The sequence below is a fragment of the Lycorma delicatula genome, chromosome 10, assembly GCF_047948215.1.
Source record: "Lycorma delicatula isolate Av1 chromosome 10, ASM4794821v1, whole genome shotgun sequence".
NCBI lineage: Eukaryota > Metazoa > Arthropoda > Insecta > Hemiptera > Fulgoridae > Lycorma > Lycorma delicatula.
Genome location: NC_134464.1, coordinates 110,798,281 through 110,823,069, shown reverse-complemented (window position 1 = coordinate 110,823,069; position 24,789 = coordinate 110,798,281). Strand labels below are relative to the sequence as shown.

Below are 24,789 nucleotides of genomic sequence, written 5' to 3'. Positions count from 1 at the left end.
AGCTGCATGTCTTTTAACAGTCACTCCCACAGCATTAAATGCACTTTTGCCATAGATGTGGCAAAACAAATCCCACTATCCTTTGATCCCAAAATCTTGATTCATGGTAACATAGGTTGAAAAAATTGAGGCTGTTTTTTTTTACCGATAGGCAGCACCATCACTGTAGTAATAGATTAGGCTTTGTTTTGTGGTAAAATGTGACTGCATTAAACCAATTAAATATTTCTGAAAAAGATGCATTGCTATTGAGTCATGTGTGAGGTAGTCAGAAATTATGACAAGAGGTGAATGGATCAATGTTTATGTTGTTGATCTTGGAAATAGATTTTGAAGGGGTGAACTGTTGCTGGTGCATTGTTCCGGTGGAAACCTTTGGCTACATCTTGGGGAATGAATGAATAGTTCTCAGCAAAGTCGCAGATTACAAGATATCACCTTTCAAAGATTGCTTCAGATGGGCGAGGTAACACTGGACTGTTGACTAGCAAGAAATGAATGTTGAAGTTTCGGAAGTTTTACAAAAAGTATACTGATGAATTCTTCAGTAGGTTTGACTAATGTCTCAAGAGATGTACTTTTTTCAGTTTTGTATTTGCTGTTTTGGAGGTCATGTTTTCAATGCAGTTGAGCTCGAAAGCTTCCTCAATCCTTTTCTTGGCTTCTTCAAACCCAGGACAATCATAGCAATTTTTTATGGCTTTTAGTTTTTGTTGCAGTTTAGTCTGATACTCCAAAGTATCAGACTTTTAGGGATTGTTGTCAATGTTTGCATCTTGATTCTCTTATGTGTATTAAATTTTCCTTCATTTGGTTCATAATTCCATGGTCAGAGGAGAGAGGAATAGCATGTTGTTCAGAATCTGACTATATGTTCAATATTTTGCTTTTGAACACTACTGCTGCTTTCTTAAGCTTTTCGTGAGGGTATTTTCTCTTGCATAGTCTTTTTTCTGAATAGCTGATTGATTTAAAATGAAACTTTTGTTCAGAGCATTTACAGGTTCATCTTTTTCTGGGGAATACAATGGATCTAATTGTTGAAATTCTTTATCAGAAGTAGATTCTTCAGCATTATTTTTAGCAGATGCCTCTAGTAGTTTGTGGCAAGTATCACAAATCTTGTAACCTTGTTTAAGAAAAGTAAATGTTTGCACAAAGTTCTTTCTTACACTTCTCAGGTTTTTCTTACAGGAATTATATATGACTTGACTTTTTAAATGGATTGCAACAGTACATTTTACTTGAAACTGTAGAAATTAATGGTTCCATGCTGGTCACTGTATTCTGGTCCAAGGCTGTGATGAATTAATAATAAAATTCCAAACCTGTAGATGAAGGCAAAACCTGTAGCTGTTAACAAAGAGTGACAAAAAAATCTGAAAAGAATATTTTTTTGTATCACTTTATATGTATATATATGATCAATCCTCTTGGGGAGTACACCACTGAACCTTCTGTTCCAAGTGCTGATCCAGACTTAACTATTATTTTACTTGTCTCAACAGAATGAGACATGTACATTCTTTAGCTGGCACTAGGAGTGCATGTCATAATATGCTACTCTTCTGCCTCACGTGACCTGTCTGGATGACTGAAAGGGGAGGGTTTTCATTGATTGAATCTCAATTAGCAATTGCCACATAGGGGAACAATGGAATATTCTGCTGTACCTAATTATTACAAAATTTTTTTTTAACATGATCCCATTACAATCCCATTTGTAAACTTTACCACATGCACAACTCATTAGGAAGCAAAAAATATATTTTTTCAAATTTTAAAATAATACACTTGGATATATTCATGGTTAAATAATGTTTGGATGACTTTAAACTATTAATGCCACAAAACCTTGCTAAGTGACATATATGAAAATCCATCCCAAGAGCTTTAAAATGACCCCAAAATGAGCTCTATATATCTCTTATAGGATGTGAGACATTTATTGTTACCCAAACCTTGAAATTGTTGTTATGGGGTCCTACACATAAAACTGAGTGACTGAAAAATCTGGAAAAAAATATTTTTTTAGATCACTTCATGGGTAGAGCCAAACCTGTAAATTGTATTTAAATTACTGGGCATGAATCTGTAAAGTGCATTTATTTTTGTTGATTTGATGTGTAATGACCCTTATGCTTCATATTTAACCATAATACTTGTTACGTTTATAATTTTTAGCTTTTTTCATTTTAATTGGCTAATACCAGTTTGTTTGATATAAATCTTAATGTAATCTTTACTTCATATTTTTTTTTCAAGTTTTACTGGCAACTTTATTGAGAATTTCTTTTAAATCTTGGCACAGATATGGTAGTAAGGTAGAATAGAATTTAATGTGAAAAAAAACTGTTTCATATCGACCGATAAATAAAAAGCTTATAAGACTTTATTTTATAAAAAAATGACTGCAATAGGAAGATAAAAAAGTATATGTGATTTTAAGTTGTTTCATGTATCTATCTTAGTGCTCAGTTAATCCTCTTGGCATGATTGCTTGCCAGTAACTTCAAGGAAGGAAAATTTCTATTATTTGAATGATTCAAAACGCTGTATTTTTCTTTTAAATGTCATTTAGCATTTGATACTGTTTTGATTTCACAGCCAAAATATTTTAATTTAAATTTTCGTTACTGAACATTGTGTGATATCAATATAACATAACCAAACTACCTAACACCACTTGCTTTGCTCGCTAAATTAGTGTAATTAACCTTAATAATAATTTGGCTGTGAAATTCTGAAAATTTACCTAGCATTGATAATGTTTATAAAATTTTGGTTATCTTGATTTTGTTTGGCTGCTGTAGAGCAAAATTAACTGAGATAATATTTTGAAATATATATCCCCTTTTGAAAATCTGATTTTTAACATTTTTTTTTTTTTATAAAAAAAGTTCATGTTTTATCTTTATTTTTATTAATCTCCTATTTAAAAATTGCTTGTTTAACAGTGATGGTGTTTTAAATTGATTGTAATTAGATTACTCTTCAATCTTAAAAGGAGTTGAAGGTAAAATTCTAAAAGTGTTTTTTTTTGCATTAGTATCATTGATACTAATCAACGCATTAGTATCATTTGATACTAAGATTAGTATCATATCTGAATCCAAGAAAACAAAAAATCAGATTGTATGGGTGTATGTATTTGGTAATTGTGAGCAATTACTAGATTATCTTCACTTTTTTCACACTTCAATATATCATAGTAGATGTGTTTAGGATCAGGAAAACAGCAAAATCTAAATGTGAGAAAGGAGGTTTGGACAGTGGATGCTGTGCGATATCTACGTCGTGTTTTTCGGTTCAATTAGCTACCGGTTTGTGAGTTAGGTGACATGTTCAGATAGTCAAGGTCAGAGTATTGTGGAGAGAGGAATAAACCATAAATTAATCCTAATAGTTGTCAAGAGTCAGACTCTGAGTTAGCCCTAATCTGAAGATAGCTGATGATGCTCTTTGTAAGGGATTATACGTCATATATATGACTAATACACAGAACGTGTCTAGTCGCCTCTCTTTCTCACTCCTCTCCCACCCCATTCCCTCCACTTCTCACAACCGTTTTCCCCTGCCCACTCACCATTCCCTCCCACTATAACCTCCCACCCTTCCTATACATCCATATATCATATCTATCCAATTCTGTTTAAACATAAATTCAGCCAATACTCTCTATGAGATGGTGTTAAGTATTGCCGTATTTTTAGTTTATCCCTTACCGCCTTCCACTAAAGTGTAACTTTAACTGCAACCTTAACCTCTCTCTACAGAATGAATTAGCGTCTGATCAGATAGATCTTGATAGCTAATTGACTAATACTGACGCAGTGTGTCAGTACTGCGGTGTGGACTTTGATCTTGCAGTGGTCACACCTGCTTTCCGTCATTTAGATCTTGTGATTTCTGATCATAATCATATCTACTATGGTATAACAAAGTATGAACAAAATGTAAGTCGGTCAAGTAATTGCTTAGAATTACCATATGCTTGATTACTCTCTTTTTGTTAATAAATATAAAGTATTTAAAATATGTACATAATGTTGAACTTTTCAAAAAAAAATTTTCATTTATATAAAATAGTTTGTCAAAAAATTTTACTTTGTAACAAAATTAAAAAAAAATCTGGAATAAAAATGTAGAATTTAAATAATTTTATAGAAAATATTTGTTTGTAAAGTGCTGAATACATTGTAATGCTTAAAATAGTAATTATTCCAAATAATGAAATTTAATGTAAAGCTTATAGTTTTGAAATTTCAGGATTTTGGCAATACTTGGCACATTTTATTCTTTCATAAAAATAATCTCTATATTACATATATATATACATTTAAAAAAAATAAATATTTATCAATAAAATTATTGATAAATCACATACGAATCATGTGGTTGTTGTTTTATAGCTATTTAAGGTTTAAGTATATAAACTAAATTGGTTGCAGCTTAATTTTTTTTTACCATTAATTCTCCTAGACCTGTATAAACTAATTGGTTGCAGCTTAAATCTTTTTTACCATTAATTCTCTTAGGCCTAAATCTACAGAGCTCAGAAACTCAGAAATTTGTCCATCTAATTTTCATCACGATTCATTATTGATCTATGAACCAATAAAAATTATTCATGCAAGTACTTATTTATACTTATATTTTCATTTGTAAGATATCGGATAGTAATATATAGAAACTAATATTATAGTATAAAGTAATATGGATGTGATTGGAAAGTTTTAGGACTATCTTTGTAATTTAAAAATTACAGTACTTGTAGGTTATAGTGATAATCTTCAAAGTAGTTCCCTACTGACTGAACACATTAACTCCAATGGTGTTTCCACTTTTGCATACATTCCTGGAAATCTTTTTTTCTTAAGGTTGTTAAGAACAGTTTTTGTATTTGCCCAGATATCTTCAGTTGAGTCAGTTGATTCTCTTTCTGAAAAAAATTTCAATTTTGAGGGTATGGAAGCACTGGAATTTGGCCAGAAATTCGGCAATCAAGATTGAATTATGAGCCAGGTAGTTTGTCAAGTTGAGTGCAGGCCTTTTCTTTTTGTAGAATTGAAGAAATCCACCTGCATTGCCCTCACCAATCAACTTTGTCTTGCATTTTTGGTTGTGCTGAATTTTGAGCTTTCCATTGCGATGATTGTGCTTCTATTTCTGGGTCATAAATCAGATAAAAAAACATTTAACCAGCCTCAACTTCTTTCTTTCTTTCTTTTTCCTGTTTAGCCTCCGGTAACTTAGGCTAACTACCAGAGGCTAATCATCTTAGTTTAGATGATTCTTCAGAGGATGAAAATGAGGATGATATGTATGAGTGTAAATGAAGTGTAGTCTTGTACATTCTCAGTTCGACCATTTGTGAGATGTGTGGTTAATTGAAACCCAACTGCCAAAGAACATTGGTATCCACGATCTAGTATTCAAATCCGTGTAAAAATAACTGGCTTTACTAGGACTTAAACGGTGTAACTCTCGACTTCCAAATCAGCTGATTTGGGAAGACGCATTAACCACTAGACCAACCCGGTGTGTTTGACCAGCCTCAACTATTTATTCTGAAAGCTACTTTTCATCCATTTTGGGAATCAGTAATCCGCCAAGAACCAAAAACACGTCTTCACTTGCCGGAATGCCATTCTCTACTGAATAAACATAATGCAGTGATCTTTTCAGGATGTTTCAAGGAAAAACAAGTTTCCCTTTTCCACATCCACGAATAAACCTACCTGCTTCTATTGAGCAATGGCAGCATCTGTCTTAAAACTTTCCAATCACACCTTGTATATAGCAGGTAATAAAATGTAGTCGTATAATAGAGTAATATATAGCATGTAATAAAGCAAGCTCTGGTCTAGTGGTTAACTTATCATTGCAAAGCAGCTGATTTTGAAGTCGAGAATTCTAAGGTTCAAATCCTAGTAAAGGCAGTTAGTTACTTTTATATGGATTTGAATACTAGATCATTGATACCAGTGTTCTTTGGTGGTTTGGTTTCAATTAACCACACATCTCGGGAATGGTTGACCTGAGACTACCTTTCATTTATGAAGGACATATCCTCATTTATTTTCTGAAGTACCTTTGCCTTTTGGAGGTAAATAGAAAAAAGATAGGTAATAAAGTAACTTATAGCAATATATATTACATCCTCGTATGCATTTCAGTAATATAATATAATAGCTGATGATTAAAGCAAGACTTTGAAGTTGCATTTATTTCATGTTCAATGATTTGAAGAAACTGAGGTACTCAGACTGAAATTCCTCTTGGGTTCTATTAGCTATAAAAGAATTTAGAATTTCATATAGACTATTTTATATATATATATATATTTATATTTAATAGGTCAACTCCAAGTTCAGAATAATTGAAATTGGATGACTTACCTTATTTCATTACATAAGCGGAAGCGCTTTCGCGAACTTGATTCTTATCATCAGTTGAATTTTATATATATATATTTCAAAAAACATCATAAACTCTGCAATCCATGATATCATACCACTTATTCACTTATAATTTTATGCTAAAAATATTTTTAAACTAATTAAATTTTATTTAAACTTATAATACTTTAAAAGAATATACAAAAATTAAAAATTTAAAATTGTAATCAAAACAAGATGTAAAATATAAAAAATTGTTTAAAATTATAAAGATTAATTTTAATTAAAATGTGAACAAGATGACGTCAATATAAACAAATAAAATTAAAATTAAAATAAAGATATATAAAAATAAAATATAAAAAAAAAATATTAACACTTTAAAGTAAAAAAAAAAAACATAAGTAAGTAAAATTGTCTGCTAGCCATTTCACTGAATTTACTTTACTAACCCTTATAAACGGTTTTTTATTTGTTTATATTGTTGTCTATATTGGTTTATATTGTTGTTGTTCACATATGTAAAAAAAATTACATTTTAATTTGAACTTAATTTTAATTAATTAATCTCTATAATTTTAAACAGTTTTTTTATATTTTATGTCTTGTTTTGATTATAGTATTAAATTTTTAGTTTAAATAAAAGCTTGTAAAGAATGATAAGTTAAATTTTATTTAAACATTTTTAATAAAATTTTAGTTTAAAAATATTTTAAGCATAAAATTATAAGTGAATAAGTGGTATGGTATCATGGATGCATGTTTGATGTTTTTTTAAAATATACGAGGTCTGTAAATATAGTAATGAGATTAGGTTTTGGCAGCCAAAGTGGCAACACTGTAATGTTACTAATAAACATATGGTAATATGAACAGCTGATTTATATTACTAATGTTTTTAGTCTATTGTTGCCATGTGATTCATAAAGAAACTTTTTGTGAAATAAGTTTTGTTTTGCGTTACAAAAATGAGTGATACTAATTATGAATAATGTGCAATCCAAGTTTTGTGTTAATTCTGTTAGAATGCTACTGAAACTTTTTCAAAATTGAAAAGGGCACATGGAGATGATGCTCCGTCAAGAGCCCAAGTTTTTATGTGTTTTAAAGCATTTTCAAATTGCCAGGAATCAGTTACGTCCCAAAAAAGCAAAAATGAGCAAATCAGAAATCAAAACCATGCTAATTTGTTTCTTCAATAGTAATGCATTGCCCATAAGCAGTTTTTGCCTACAGGACAGACTAAATCTGTAATTTCTCAGTAATGTTTACTGAGAAATTCTTGAAAGACTGGAAAAGAGTTGCCCATGTGAGACCAGCCATCAAAGACAACTGGATGCTGCATCCAGTCAATGCACCTTGTTATACTGCACTCTCAATTAATGAGTTTTTGGCAAAGAAAAACATTCCTGTAGTTCCTCAACCACCTTATTCACCAGACTTGAGTCTGTGTGATTTTCCTGTTCCCAACTTTAAAAAAACACCTCAAAGGACACATTTTGGAACAGTAGAAAACATGAAAAAAAATGTAATTGACCATCTGAATGATATTTTGCTATCTGAGTTCCAACACTGCTATGAAGAGTGGGAAAACCGTTTGAAGTGTTGCGTGGCTTCCCAAGGGAACTATTTCAAAGGTGATTGAGTCTTCATATAATTGGATTGCAAATAAAAAATTTTTGTGAACCAGTCTCATTACTTTATTTACAGACCTTGTAAATATAAAAACAACCTTTTGCCATGTCGGAAGGTGGAGGCAGATTTCAGCAGTGCTAAGTAGGGGGATAAAAAAGATTTCCATCTTAAACGATGATTCACTTTCACATTCTCCTTTCCCATAACATCTCTCTCAGGTGATATATGCTCTCACTCTCTCTCGTGCATGCACACACACATACACACACACTCTCTCTCTCTCTCGTGCATGCACGCACGCACACACACTCTCTCTTGTGCATGCACGCACACACACACACACTCTCTCTCTCGCGCATGCACACACACTCTCTCTCTCGTGCTCGCACGCACACACACACACTCTCTCTCTCTCTCTCTCTCGCACACACACACACACACACACACACTCTCTCTCTCTCTCACACACACACACACTCACTCACTCACTCTCTTTCTCTCTCTCTTCTCAGGAACTATAACTTGCATAAAGATTTTGTTTCTGCAGCAAGTTAACTTGCAAAGAACGTTTTGCTAATTCTTCATTCTTTCCTTTTATGTTAATTTGATTTTGGTGTAGACTGGAGGTACGCTAAGGTTTATGATTCTTATTGAGATACATTGCCAAAAGTTACAGTGAACTTATCAGTTGAACATGGCTATTTGCCCTCGATAAACTATAAATAGATGAATTGAAGAGGATTATAATGAAAGAGGATTTGCAGTCTTAATTCAATTTGGTATTATGATTCCCTAGGTTAAGTAACAAAATTGGGGAGATAATTTTATAATTTAGGAAAATTGTATGGATGTTTTTAATGGGAATTTCTCCACAGATGTTCTAGCTTAATATACTTATTTATTATTATAGAGTTCAAATAGTTATTAACTTGAGGTAGTTGAAAGTTACAGTCTCCATTGATACGTTATATAAAGTAACTATATATACTCTTATATTAAATCAAAGAAAGAATTGAGGCTGAGAAACTTCCTTCTTTGAGAAATTAGCCTATGAAAATTGAATTTTGTTTATTTGCATTTGATAACTTTGGCTACAAAGCGTACATGAATATATTACATGAACATATTGTATAGATAAATAGAGCTTTGATTTGTAGGCCAGAATGTACTGAACACAATGCAGTTTATTGAAAAGCCTAGGACAACCCAGTGCAAAGGAATTTAGAAAATCGTACATGCCTGTTAACACGAAAAACACCATGGGCATAAAACAAAACTGGCCGCCATTTTTGAATTGGATAAAAATAAAAATTTAAAAAAATTAGTTTTGCACTACCAAAACATTAGGGAATGCAACCTACAAAATAACTAATTTTTTCTGAAATAGTTTGGCAACCATTGGTGGACTACTTAAAATGGAAACTTTTGTTGTGCAATCTTTCAAACTTCTGTGATGCAAGACATTGTATTAAATGGAGGAAAATGTAATAATTGCTAGGTGCGAGGTCAGGAATGTATGGTGGATGTTTGAAAGTTTCCCAGATATCTTTGAACTTTACCTTCATATGTAATATTTGGTCCATAAAAGTTACAAATATGTTTTTGGATTTCAGCAGGATGTCTGAAATTGTTGCAAAAAGATAATTTCAAAAATGATATACTTAAAAAACTGGTAATATTTTAAGTAAATTTTGAATTTATTTTTATTTATACTTAGCATTAAAAAATCATTTCTGCATTCTACATTATGTAATCTAAGTAGGTTTGTGACATTTTTGGATTATCCAAACTTTGATTCACTGGTTAATTTGAATTTATTAATATTAAGTTGGTAATATAATATAAAGGGTCATTGAAAAAGGTTGGAGCAATTTAAAGAAAAATATATTCCAGATACTACTAGATATGATCAAATGAGTTTTTTTTTTAAATTCACCAACTCCAAATTTTTTTTTAATGCTTTAGAATATTTCAATATGAGCTTTGTTGGTCGCTCTGCTGACAACCAGCTTATAAGTGACCTCTGCTCAGGTCTGCTGGACCATCGCAGGCATAATTGTGGCAATAGCAGCGGTGATCTGTATCTTAAATATTGTACAGCCCTGATTTTTTATTGTAGATGTTTTTAATGTATCCCAAAAATCTAGTGTCAAATCTGGGCTTCTCAAAGGCCAGAGCATAGGACCAGCTTTACTGTTCCAACGATTAAGGAATTATTCATTGAGAGCAAGTCGATTGCCTAGGCTGTATAAGGGGACACACACCATCTTCTTGAGACGTTACAGCAATGTTACTTGCTTGTTCAATTTGGTAGCTTAGGGAAAATGTACAACTGTAGCATGTCTAAATAAATATTCCCCGTGATAGTGCTCATAAAAAAATATTGGGCCAATCACACAATTGGAGATCAAACCACACCACATGTTTATTTTTGGAGAACTCAATAATTTCATTGGGTTGCTGAGATCCCCATATCCTACAATTATACCAGTTGACACAACCATTGACATGGAAAGTCGCTTCATCTGTTAACATAACAAGTTTTAAAAATGTTGTCACCATCAATGTTACTAAGCATTTTACTAGTGAATTCAACACATTTAGAATGTTGTGTAGGTTTAATTTGATGTTTAAGCTGAATTTTGTAAGCGTGAAGGCATAAACACTTGTGCAACATACTTTGAATAGTTGTATTTGGATATCCTAACTGTGAACTTTACTTAGAAATTGATTTTTAGGAGTTCTTAGACAACTTTAGCATATATGCTCAACTGCTTTGTCACTTGTTTTGGTTCATCCGGGTCGTCTGATGTTTGCAAGAGGGGAATCATTGCCATAAAAAAGTTCATTGAACAGTTAACTGATTTATACTTCACTAACCACAAAACGCAGTGTAATTTTTGCTGAACTCTTGCCATTGCACTGGTTGACAGTGGCGCAAAGGCATTGTGCAGTGCGCATCAGCTGAAGCAGTTCCAATTAATACTTATCTCAGTTTTATAGTGAGATAATGGTGTTTTGGTTTCTATTGCTGCAACGTTTTCAATGACCTGTATTAATCCTGTATTGTATTAATAAATATTGTTGTAATTAGATGACAGGTCTCATATAAACAGTTTACAGGATTTATTTAAACAGTTTTTTTATATTGTATTCAGCAAAGTCCTATACTAAATAGAAATTGATTTTTGCCCGTAGGAAATTTCATTGAAAGTCTGTATTATGAGATCATGTAGTAAATTAGTGATTTCATGTGCGTTTCTGCCAAAGACCTTATAAATAATCAGCTTGCTTGATATTTAAACTAGAATTGGAATCCATAAAATTTCTTAAAATGATAAAATGTACTGCATGATAAAATTAACATTAAACCTGGACTTTTATTGGCACAGCAGTGTGATAATGTCCAGTTTACAGCATGACTGAAATTCAGGAAAACTGAACTAACAGCTGAAGCAGATGAAATAATATACCTGTTTTAGGTTTTCCTCTCATCATAGTATTTAATAATGATTGTGATATTTCTACCTTCGCTATGAATGTATAGTTTTCTTTGTTTATGGTCTTAACTGTGGCAAAAAAAAAAAAATATTAAAAGGCAGTAAGGTAGACAGTAAAATAACAAATTTATTAGTGATTACTGAAGATTCTATCAATAAATATGCTTAATATACTTTACAGCTGTAATAGATGCTTGTAACCTGTCTGTACTAGTATGGCTTGTATGACTTTACACGTCTTTTGAGTTAAGATGGCGGTTTAAAAGTTTTTTCCATGCTGTTTGTCATGAACATACAAGCAGTGAAAGAATTGTGCAAATATGTAAAAACTAAAAAAAAAAAAAAAAAGCTTTTGAGTTCTAGGCTTACCACACTGGACAAACATGAACAAACTAGTGCTTCTGTCGATTGGTGGATCTATTGGCTAGCCTTTGTGTAAACTTGATCTTTACATAATTTAAATAGTTATATAAATAGTTGTAATGATCATAAGAACTTATAATAATTTTATCATTAACGCTTTTTTTTTTTGTTTCAGAACTTGAATAAATTATGGGAAAGAAGAAGGGTAAGAAAACTTGTTCAATTTAAAGAAACTAATATTTTTTTCATTTGTTGTAAATTTAATCTTGGAGTAGTCTTGAACCAGAATATTTTCACATTGATTATTCTTATATGTGATTAGACATTCTCTCCATTTTGTTTGTAATTTAAGCTGTCTCTCATAACGGTACAGCTTATCACTATGTATCACTTAATTAATTTATGTACGGTTACAGTTTACTTTGTTCATTAATCATTGCAGAAGTTGATGTTTATTATTTTATTTCTATTAATTTAATTACAGTTAAGCAGGGGAAAAATAGAAATCATAAAATGTTATAACAGAAACAAACCTTAAAAAGATCATAGGATTAAAAGAAAATTTATATTATAAAAAACTGTGTTATCCGATTAGATGAATCCAACAACGCAGTTGAAACTGAAGAAAGCTCATTATACTTTCCCCCTTTAATGTATAATATACATCCCCTTGAATTTTTTTTGTATATGGTTGACCCATGAAGAAACTGAGAATTTTTTGGGGCGTGCTCTGCTAATGAAAATAATGAAAAAAGTTCATATAAACGTAGGTCTGGAAACGCTTTGTGTTTGAGTTATGGCTAGCGAAAGATTTTGCCCGAATTTCAGATTTTCTAGTAAAAAGAAGCCCTACTGTAATTTTTGGGACCCAAATTAAGGAGTTAAGTTGATGGCTATGTAATTTGAGTTGTTTTATATATTTCCCAGCTCAAATTTGAGCTGGGTTTTTTTAAATGATAAAAACTGTCATAAAACCTTTTTTATCATATATTATTTAGAACCCATTTGTTACAGGTAACAGAACTGCAACTTCAGTAGTTTTTAAGATATCTGATGTAAAACACAAAATTAGGTGTAAAAACTTTTTTGGTTTGTAGTACAATAGCTTTGTTATGGTTTCCCACAGGCAGGAAAGATTTCATAAAATTTCATTTTTGTTACTAAATTAAATAATGATAGTTATTAATAAAGTATTTTTTAAGTAATACCAAAATATATTTGATATACTTTCCCTGCATTGGAAAGTTGCCACTTACCCCAATGCTCAGCATATAGCAACTACATGCATCAAGCAGCCATTAACATGCCTTGTTCTTATTTACCTTCCTTAATTATTTTTTTTTATATTAAAGGAGAAATGTTTCAAATTGCAATTCATTTTTTGAGTGATGAAATTTTAACAAAGAGTTACCCTTAAAAAATTTAAAGTTAACTTTTTATGGAATTTTTCTCAAACCACCGTGAAGTTTTTTTTTGTATTTTAAGTAATTAATTGCTTTTAAATGGCATCTAAAAAGACTGTTTAACGACCTGTGGTTAGATACAAACTTTCACCCAAAATTCAGTCGGTTGCGAAGAGGTAGAGATGTGTACCGTGCTTTTTTGTGATGTGTGTAAAAAACCTTTTGGATTGGAAGATATGGGCCGAAAGGCAGTGCTTTTCTTTACTTTGTACAGTAAAGGAAAGCAGCATAATGAAATAATAATTAAGGTAAGGAATTCTTAGTCTTCACTGAAAATGTTTTTATCTTCCGGTGGTACTTCAACTCAGCGAACTAAAACTTTATCAACAGTTGTGAGAACAGTGGTTGTGTTATATATATGTTTTTGGCTGGATCTTCTGGTCAGAGTAATAGCAATTCAGCAGCAAATGATACATTTGAAACCTCGACTTCATTTACGCAATATGACAACACTACTTATTTTTTATATAAAAATGATGTTTTCTAAGGCAGAGATTATGTGGGTTGTCATTGTTGTAAAGAATAAGTTATTATGTTCATGTGAAGATATTGGTGCAACTTTTTAAATTATATTTTCTGGTAGTTGTATAGCATCAGAATTCCAGCTTAGAGCTATTAAAATGCTCTTATGTCATCATTGTTGGCCTTGCACCATACTTTGATGACATTCTATAAAATCAGTTGTATTCTTGTGTTAATTATGCGGTATAGTTTTTGATGAAGCATTAAGTAAAATTGTTCATAGGGGTCTAATGGACTTTTTGGTGTGATTTTTTGATTCAAAAACGAATTGCGAACTATATTTTTGAGAAAGTCCACTGCTCAACATCTTTTCAATGGTTTCGTAGATGGTATCTTTCCTCTATATAAAAACAAAATATTACAAATATCTATAGATGGACCAAATGTGAATTTAAGCTTTTTAAAAATGTTAAGCGATCAGGTGATAGAGGAATGCACTAAAGGAAAGCATTTGGTGAGTATTGGTGTTTGCGGTTTGCATATTGTAAATTGAGCCATGAAAACAGGGATTGAATCTGTCTGTGGAATATTCGTACCATTTTAAGAGATCTTTACTTCTTGTTTAATAATAGCCTGGCTCAGTATGCTGAATTTACCTCAATATTGTTTAAAATGTTGCAATATTTAAACCAAATTTATTATTTCAAGACTAGACGGTTTAGATAATGTGAAATGCTTAGAACGAGCCTTGCTAATTTTGAATGAAGTAAAGAAATTTATTGACAAATCAGAGAAACTTCAATATAAGTCGTACACCATTGTTTTTGAGCATTGTGAAGACGAATTCCTAAAATGTAAATTGGCATTTTACAAATTGATTCTGCCCGAGTGTGATTTTTTTTTAAGGCAGTTTCAGAGCCCAGATCCTCTTGCTTCTTATTTATTTTTTTCATATCTTAATGATCTATTAAAAATGTAATGTAACACTTCCTCAAAATTATTTTTGGTTTATCTTACTGACTATTAAAGAAAATTGATCTTTGATTTCAAACTTCTAAATATCTGAAAGAATTAAAAACAACAGAAGGTGATGAATTGAGGTTTCATAAAGAGTGCCAAACTTTATTAGTTAACTCGTCTCAAAGCTTGTTGAACGAAGTCCTTATTTTTAAAGTTGAAGGGTCTATCGTAATTAGATCCAGCTGTGATCCTTCATGAGTGAACTTTGTTGTGACAAAAGTGTTTGTCGATAGCATTATATAAAGCTAATAGACATACCGAAAACGTAGCTACTCTTTGCTGTGCATGGATGCTCAAGGAACTCTGATCAGCGCATTCAAAATATTTTCACCAGATTATCTAAGACGATGATAGCAAAGAATTGAAAGCTAAGAAAGATGAAGTTGGATATCATCTGTTTAGCAAAATATTCAAAATATGTGGACCTGTGGGAAATGGTAAAACAGTGTCTAATTTTTTCACTTGGAAACGCCACAGCAAAGAGCTTTTTCATTAACAAATTCTTGTTGTAAAGAATTGCGTGAAGAGAATAATTTATCAATGAAGAAAAGCTTTTATGCGATTGTAGATTCTGGGGGGCAAGGATAATTTTTTCATTACCAAAAAAATGCTCACTGCAATGAGAAGCTTTAGAAGATGGTGTGAAGAATGTCTTGTAGAAAAATGAAAAAAATTATCTCAAGAACAGAATAGAGAACCCTAAAAAGGGAAATGCAAGCAGGAATTAAAAACTGAAGAAAGAAAGGAAAAGGTTGAGAGCTACAATCTTGGCAGAAGAACTTTTAGCTGCAGAAATTAAACTTTTAGAAAAGGGGCAAACCATTAGGATATTGAAGAAATGTTGCCCTGTTTTTATATGTACATAATAATATGTATATCGGAACTCAGTATTATTTTTTATTTTTTTATTTTTTGGTATAAGAATAATAATGACAAAATATTTTTCAAATAAATGTTCTTAACGTTTATTTTCTGTATAAAATAAGTTGTTTTGTTGTAAGTTTCCTTATTTGTATTACTTTTAGTTACAGTGATTTTAGTTTTTCTTTAAGTTGTGATCATACATATATTCTTTGTTAAATTGAAATCTATTTTTTTTGTGTACTTCGTAAAATAATGTAATATAGGCTGGTTTTTTTAAAAAAATTTTAATTAATCTTAGGTGCGAGCCAGTTACTTTTAAAAATTTCTTTGGTTTATTTTGAATTAGTTTTTATTTCTTATCTGTGTTACTTTCAGTTACAGTGATGTTCATTTCATTTTTATGCAAGATTAAATATTGTTTTTTTTTTCAATGTAATTTACTGGAACAGTTTATAAAAAAAAAAAATCATTAAAAACTAAAATTCAAAAAGGAATGTAATAATAAATAATAAAAAAGGCGTGAATTGGACAGCAATGGGTATGGTACAGGCTGCAAAATCATAAAATATGTATATATTTTGCAGAGTAAATTGCATTAGCATAACATGAGAGACGGGAAATTTTTACTAAATTGGTCAGGAAAAATGAATGTTAAAATTTGGTATGAACCCTGTTTCTTAAATGATCAATAAATGTGGAAGATTTAGTAACAAAACTTGTAGAGAATTTAATTCTGAGAAAATTAATGTAAATACAGCCAATAAAAAGTAAATGATAACTTTTAAAAATCTGTATTCTTATATAGCAAAACAAAATAATAAAATACATGAAATGATAAATAGTAGCAAAATAACACAAACCTCAGTTACAATTGTTTGAAATTACCCTTCTTCACAATGTCCACAGCAATCTGCCAGATGTAAAATATTTCCGGTGGCTTTCTGTATCATCTCAGGATTGTTCGTATAAATTCAATAGCATTTTGTATTTTTTGAGTAACCCTTGGTAACTCTTTGTTTATACTGTTGTTTTCATATGGCCTCAGATGAAATCTAGTGGCTCAGGTGATTGTGGTGACCAGTCGATTGGTTCACCATGTCCAATCCAGTTGAAGAAATTAACATTCAAGTGATTTGTATAGCTAGTAAAGAAAAATGTGTTGCGTCACCGTGCTGGAAAATCATTTGCAATCTAGTTTGTAAAGGTACATCTATGAAAGCCAGCCAATTATTTTTGAAAAAATCTATGCATCTCCTGTAAGATTTTCATTGGAAACAAATGGTCCCAGAATTTTGTCATAAATAATTTGCCTCGCCAAACATTAATGTGAAACCTATGTTGGAAACTAGTTTCCACAGTACTATGTGGATTGTTTTCGCTCCATAAATGACTATTTTTAGAATTGAAGACTCAGTTTCTTGTAAAAATGGCTTCATCAGTAAGTACAATTGAATTTACCTTATTAGGGTAATCTGTTGACTACAAATTTTTAACCTTCTGCAGGTGGAAAGGATAAAGATTTTCTTTCCGTAGGGTGCACCACAGTTTGTTTTTTGTCATAACTGTGTGTCAAGAAATTTGCCTTGTACTAGTTCCTTAGCTACACTGAATATGCTGCATCTTATGATGATTTACTTGCGTTCAACAGAAAATGAACACATTGAAAATGACCCTTTCATTTGTGAATGTTGATACACCAAAGAAAAAGTTATCAAATTTGGAATCCCCTCCCAAGAAATCTCTCCTGATATTCATGTCGAGCAGCTTCAGAAGTTTTTTACAAAATCCATAAACAAAAATTATATTGGCATATTCCTTGTTAGAAAATTTAAACGACATCTTTACGCTATGGTATGATGAGTGCAACACTAATCAGGACAACAGATTCATATGTTCACAATTTTCATTGTTGACCAGCTGTTAGTATTTCCAACCTAAAAAAAAAAAAAAATTATATATTTCTAGAGTAGCATACATTTCAGTTTAGTTTTTTTTTTTTTACATAATTATCATGTTTTCTGTGTAATTATTGAATTATTGTATAATATACAATTAATTATTTATTGTATATTTTAGCTAATATTGTTTTATAAATTTTGTATTTCTTTTAAAATTATTATCAGTTATTAGCATTTTTGTTTTAAAACAGAACTTTTTATCATGTTCAGAAAGAATAATAATGATTTTTTGACTGTTTTTCATCTGTTTTCTTCAATAAAAAAAAAAAACAATTTTTAAAACTTTTTATTGGCTTTATTTACATTAATTTTCTCAGAATTAAATTCTTTACAAGTTTTGTGGAGAATTTAATATATAATTTGATTGTCACAGTTAATATTCAGGTGAGCAACATAAAACCGAACACGTAAAATGTAACCACTGCAGAATTTATAGGTTATGTTAGAATTAAATTTTATGAATGATACAGATAAATTAAATGAGAAAAACATAATATGTAATTTAAATGTTACATTTATTTACCTAAGTGTTACAAAAGATGTTCAAAATGATTACCTTGGGCATCGATGCACTTATGTGCTCGACTGATCTTATTGAGTTGTCTGAAACAAAACATCGTTGTCAATTGCATTGATTTCTCATTGTGAATGTTCACCTTCAGTTCATCAATATTGTGGGAATTAGATGCTTAACTCTCCTTTAAGTAGCTCCAAAGGAAAAAATCACAAGTAGACAACTCTGGGGAACATGGAGGCCACTGTCCTTTGCTGACAGCTCATTCATTTGTGAAAGCTACATAAACGCGATTCAGTGAAATATTTTATGTGTGACACGTTGCTCTGTCTTGTTGAAAGAAGTTGTATTCTTTTTCATTATCAGTTAATCATGTGTAGAATTCTTTGAAAATTGTGAGTTAAACTTGTGTATTAACAGTCTGGTCAAAAAATATTGGTCCCACTATATGTTTACTGGAAACGGCACACCAAACACCAATTTTCTCATCGGTAAGTGGATACACGAATATCTAGCGAGCATTCCTCGCCGTCCAATACTTGGTGTTCTGTGAATTAACATGGGTGGATAAATTGAAACCACGTCTTGTCTGATGTGAAACATGACATTGGGTCTCTGTGTCCATCAATAATGCTTTCAAGAAGCCCGTTGGAATATCTATCTCTTTCAGTTAACAACTGAAGGAGATACGTGGTACGTATTCTATTTCAATTCATGAAGAATTTTATGACAAAATGTGTATTTAACCAGATTGTTGGGATAACTTGTATAGTGATTTTTTTTTTGAACTGGCTGTAATTCTTTCAATATCGGCAATGGCCTGTGGAGTCCTAACGGAAGGTTGCCTATTTTGTTTTGCATTTGAAACCGAACCTGTTGTATGCCACTTTAACTAAATTGTGTATGCTACTTTTCGCTGGGATACAGGTATTTGGAAATTTTTCAATGAATACTTTACGTGATTCTTTAAACAATCCAGAACAAATACTGTCCTCAACTATAGCTTTCCTCTCCTGGATTGATAAGGCAGTTTACACAAACACAACTTTTCTTTCTTTCTTTTTTTCTTTTTCCTGTTTAGCCTCCGGTAACTACCGTTTAGATAATACTTCAGAGGATGAATGAGGATGATATGTATGAGTGTGAATGAAGTGTAGTCAGTCTTGTACATTCTCAGTTCGACCATACCTGAGATGTGTGGTTAATTGAAACCCAACTACCAAAGAACACCGGTATCCACGATCTAGTATTCAAGTCCGTGTAAAAATAGCTGGCTTTACTAGGACTTGAACACTGTAACTCTCGACTTCCAAATCAGCTGATTTGGGAAGACACGTTAACCACTAGACCAACCCGGTGGGTTTGCACAAACACAACTGCACTCGCAATACTGCACTGCGACAAAATGTATACTGCACTGATACATAACCACCTGACAAAATGGCAGCAACAATTAGTAGTAACATATACATCCACTAGTCGCGCTAGTTGTGCAAGAGTCATAAAAAGTGTTGGGTAGTGTTTCATTATGGGTTTGGATCATTTATGTTGCTCACTCTGTGTAACAACATTTACTGGTCTTATATTACGCCCACTAGCAATAAATTTACTGTGAAATTTATTTATTTGTTGTGCTTTATTGAGATTCTTAAACTGGGTATTTTTTAAAAACACATTACTGTTATAAAGTACAGTTTTCTTTAATACAAGGGACAAGTACAAGGATTGCTCAGAGAGTTCTCAGCCTGACAAAGAAAACAAGATTTTTCAGAAATATTTTCTTGGGAAAGGGGTCACCAGAAAATTAAAAAATAATATTCTATGAGTAGGAGTGTGGAATGTTAGAAGTCTAAAAAAGGTTGGAAGGTTAAAAAATTTAAAGAGGGAATTCGATAGCTTAAATGTAGATGTAGGAATTCGTGAGGTTTGATGGGAAGAGGAAAATTACTTATGATCAGGTGATTTTATAGTATAATTAACTCAGCTTTAAATAAAGGGCAGGCAGAATTAGGTTTCATAATGAACAAGAAGATAGGGAAAAGAGTAGAGTATTTCAAAATGCATAGCGATAGAATCATTGTAATAAGGATAAAATAAAAATCTAAGCCAACAACGATTGTTAACGTCTATATGCCTACAAGTGCCCATGATGATGATGAGGTAGAGTGTGTATATGAAGAAATTGATGAAGCAGTTAAAAGGAAAATAAAAAAAATAAAAATTTAATAATAGTTTGAGATTGGAATGCAAGCATTGGAAAAGGCAAGGGCTGGGCAAAAGGAATGAAAGAGGGGACCAACTTACAGAGTTTAACACAAAGTATAATGTAATAATTGCCAACACCCAGTTTAAAAATCATAGAAGAATATGCACATGGAATAAGTCAGGTGATACTGCAAGGTATCAGATAGATTATATCACGATTAAGCAAAGATGTAGAAATCAACTCACCGACTGCAAAGCTTACCCTGGAGCAGACATTGATAGCGACCATAATTTAGTGATAATGAAATGTAGATTGGAGAACCAAGATTGCAGATTCAAAAACCTGAAGATAAGGTGTCTGATAAATCGGTGGAATTTAGAGTAGTTTTAGGAAGAAGAGGTAAAGAAGATTTTTGAGCAGAACATCGCAAGAGGTCTGAGTAAAAAAGGATAAGGTAGAAAATGAATGGGAGAATGTTAAATAGGAAATTCTTAAATCAGCAGAAGTGAACTTAGGCAGAACAAAGAGAACTGGTAGAAATCCTTGGTTATCAGAGGATATGTTGCAGCTGTTGGATGAACGTAGAAAGTATAAGAATGCTAGTGATGAAGAAAGTAACAGGAAATATCAACAATTGAGAAATACTATAAACAAGAAGTGCAAACTAGCGAAAGAAGAGTGGATTAAAGAAAAGTGTTCAGAAGTGAAAAGAGGAATTGATCATTGGTAAAATAGATGGCGCATACAGGAAAGTTTTGTGGTATGTAAATTAAAATTAATAATGTATTAAAAAAAGATGGTACACCGATTTATAATATGAAAGGAAAGGTCGATAGGTGGGTGGAATATTTTGAAGAGATGAATTAGAAAATGGTGTTATAGAAGAGGAAGTTAAAGAGGATGTAAGGGTAGAAACAATACTGAGATCTGAATTTAAGAGAGCATTAAAAGATTTGAATGGCAAAAAGTCTCCTGGAATAGATGGAATACCTGTAGAAAACAAATCCAAAATACTTGGAATTTGTAGACTTTGAAAGGGCATTTGATAACGTAGACTGGAATAAAAAGTTCAGCATTTTAAAAAAATTAGTGTTTAAGTACAGAGATAGAAGAACATTTACAGGAACCGAACAGCAACAGTAATAATTGAAGAACATAAGAAAGAAGCTGTATTAAAAAAGGGAGTTTGACAAGGATGTTCCCTATCCCGAAAATCTTTACATAGAACTAGCAGTTAATGATGTTAATGAGCAATTTAGATCCAGAGTAACAGTGCAAGGTAAAAAGATAAAGATGCTAAGATTTGCTGAAGATATGGAAATTCTAGCTGAGAATAAAAAAGATTTAGAAGTAATGGAGCAGCAAGGCTGAAATCCTACGCAAGAACTACCGCATGAAAGTAATGAAATGTAGGAATAATGTAGATGGACTACTGAATATAAAAATAGAAAGAGAAAAGATTATGGAGATAGAAGAATTGTGTTATTTAAGAAGTAGGATTACTAAAGATGGACAAAGCAGGAGTGATATAAAATTGTGAATAGTGCAGGCGAAATGAGGTTTCAGTCAGAAATATAATTTGTTTACATCAAAAATTAATTTAAACATCAGGAAAACATTTATGAAAGTATATGTTTGGAGGACAATTTTATATGGAAGTGAAACTTGGACGATTGGAGTACCTGAGAAGAAAACATTAGAAGCTTTTGAAATGCAGTGCTATAGGAGAATGTTTAAAATCAGATGGGTGGATAAAGTGATAAATGAAGGGCAAATTGATGAAGAAAGAAGCATTTGGAAAAATATAGTTAAAAGAAGAAAATTTTGGTTTGCCTATCATTTCTCCCACCACCACTGATTTGGTCGCCCTAAACCATAAGACTGCCACAAATGGCTACTGAGCCTCAAAACATTTTAGTGACCAGTGTTCTAGCTAGCTCCTAGAGCTAACCCAAAAGCGTAAGCGGGGTACCATACACCACTCGCTTGTGTGTCACTGCCCACTTGTCATATATATCACTAAAATGGGTAGGCGTACCACATCAACTACTAAAACATATATGACTGTCAATAATTAAATCTACCTTGTCAAAGACAGCAATTTGTTTCCATGTCTAGGCCGCTGAATGCCAGCAATTACCTATCCACCATTAAAGCGCTTCGGACCTTAATCTGGCTGGTAGCCAGCCATATATCTCTAAGATTCCTACAACAGTGCGGTAGGAGTCTTCTTCCTTAGACAATCTACTGATGTCGGTTGAACAAAGCAACCGCAAGGAACTCCCACACGGCCCGACAATGCAGCTCTCGCCACTTCGATTTTCCGTTTGTGAGTGGCTGATTTTCCCCTTGACCTCTTCAGGGGGCTTGATGTTCCACGGTGGCCTGAGTTCTGGCCCCCCCAAGAGCTGGGGAGTCGAACATCATGTGTTCGTTTGATTGGACCTCCCTGCAGACGCACAGTTCATCAGCTGCCAGGCAGAACCAAAACAAATATTGATTTAAATTTACATGGTTGGAGAGCACTTTGGCTCCTGTTGCCCTTAAAACAAAGAAGAGGCATACCATTCCCCCAAATCCTGTATAAATCTATACAAGGCCCTTCTCTTAGTCGTGGCATGCCATTCTTGCTGCCATGCTTCCATCACAAGGCTGTAAAGCCTTCTCCGCATGTGGGAGATGGGCAACTGTTTGAAATTTAGAACCAGTGCATCGAGATCACTGTTTCGTGCTGGTACAGGCCTGGCTCAAAACTGCATTCCAAATATCTCTGCCTCCCTGCCTCTTCTCAATCCCCACATGGTCAACCAAATGTTCACCACTAAATCGATTGGGAGAGCCTTTCGCACACCAGTGGTAGCCTTGTAGGAGGTTGTTTTAAAAACACCAGTGCATACAGTTAAGGCTTAGGGCACTCCTTAAATTTTGATTAAGTGGTTGATATCTTTCCAACTTCTGCGGCCAAATGAATGCTGCATAAGAGGTCATGCTTTTGAAGACTCCTCTGTACACCATGTACAAATGACGGCCCAACAGTCCGTAATCCTTTCGAGCATTTCTCCTAAGCTTATGCATCACAGAGATTGAGTCTGCCGCTACTAAACAGCAACTTCTCATCAAACAAAACATCTAGTTACTTATGAACTCAAACTTGGCTGATTACACAGCCCTTATACTAAATATTGGTGTTACAACTGTATGATAATTTGTCTGCACCCGTGAGAAGCATAAACTTCTTGGGCACAGAAATCTTTAAATTTTGAATATCCATCTAGCTCTCTGTGGTTGACAAAGTCGCCTGCGCTCAGTCTTCTAGCTGAAGTCGTGAGTTTCCATGAACTAACAGGAGACAGTCATCAGCGATAGCCTGGGCCATGACCCCTTTTGGGAATGTCAGTCCTAGAAATCCATTGAATGCCAAGTTCCATAGCAGGGAACCGAGAACGAAATCCTGCAGGCTTCCCCTGGTAACGAATTTTTCCACAACTAAGGGAACATTCTTAAACAGAGCCGTGCGATCAGACAAGCAGTCATGTACTATGGCCTGCAGGGCTATGGGAACATTGCGGTGTTTCAACTCATAGAGGACAGAACTCCAACACAAGGAAGGAAATGCTGCTTCTATATCTATAAAAATTGCCAAAATTTATTTACAGTCTGCGCTTTCCACCTCAGCAAGAGCATTTAAGATGCAATCCTCGGTGCCAACCCCTTTCATGAAGCCATACTGGTCACGATTTAGAAAAGAGTTCATATCAATGTTTTCCCAGAGCCATTCCACAACCAGCCTTTCAAGCAACTTGCCAATTACTGGCAAGAGACTGATAGGTTGATTTCACTTGGATTATTTCCTGATTTTAAGAGTGCCTTCACCAAAGTCACCTTTCAAGAAGTCTGAAACCAATTCCAGCTTAGGCACCCTGAGAACACAACCTGCCAAGCAGCTCTCTTATGACAGGTAGCAGATAATAGAAAATATCTGGGTTAAGTTGGTCAATCTATCGCTTTGATATTGGAGGGACAGGTAGAAAGAAAAAATTGTACAGGCAGGCAACGTTTGGAATATGTAAAATAAATTGTTAGGGATGTAGAATGTAGGGGGTATATTGAAGTGAAACGACTAGATAGGGAATTTTGGAGAGCTGCATCAAACCGTCAAATGACTGAAGACAAAAAAAAAGAAAAAAAGGCCCTTCCACATTTTTTTAATGGAAATCTTTTTTCACACCATTTTTTTACATTATGTTGATAATTATGAAACAATTTATATATCGTGAGTGTTAAAAACAACGTTCTGTTTAAAGTGTTAAAAACAACGTTCTGTTTAAAATCATCTTTTTTTTTCATAAAATTAAAATAGTTTTTAAAAAATGCTGTTTTGAAACCAATAATCAGAAAAATTA

The 24,789-nt window shown here is 32.7% G+C and overlaps 1 protein-coding gene across 4 annotated transcripts in view; it reads left to right on the top strand.

The window, feature by feature from the left end:
* Positions 1 to 24,789, top strand: part of LOC142331797 (uncharacterized) — a 91,851-nt gene that overhangs the window by 3,048 nt on the left and 64,014 nt on the right. For all 4 annotated transcript variants that reach the window (XR_012758094.1, XR_012758093.1, XR_012758092.1 and 1 more), the window contains one exon: positions 12,075 to 12,104. Coding sequence is in view for 1 of the 4 variants with exons in the window: in XM_075377914.1 (XP_075234029.1) it covers positions 12,089 to 12,104 (16 nt within the window). In the remaining 3 variants the exon portion in view is untranslated. The remainder of the gene's footprint in view (positions 1 to 12,074; positions 12,105 to 24,789) is intronic.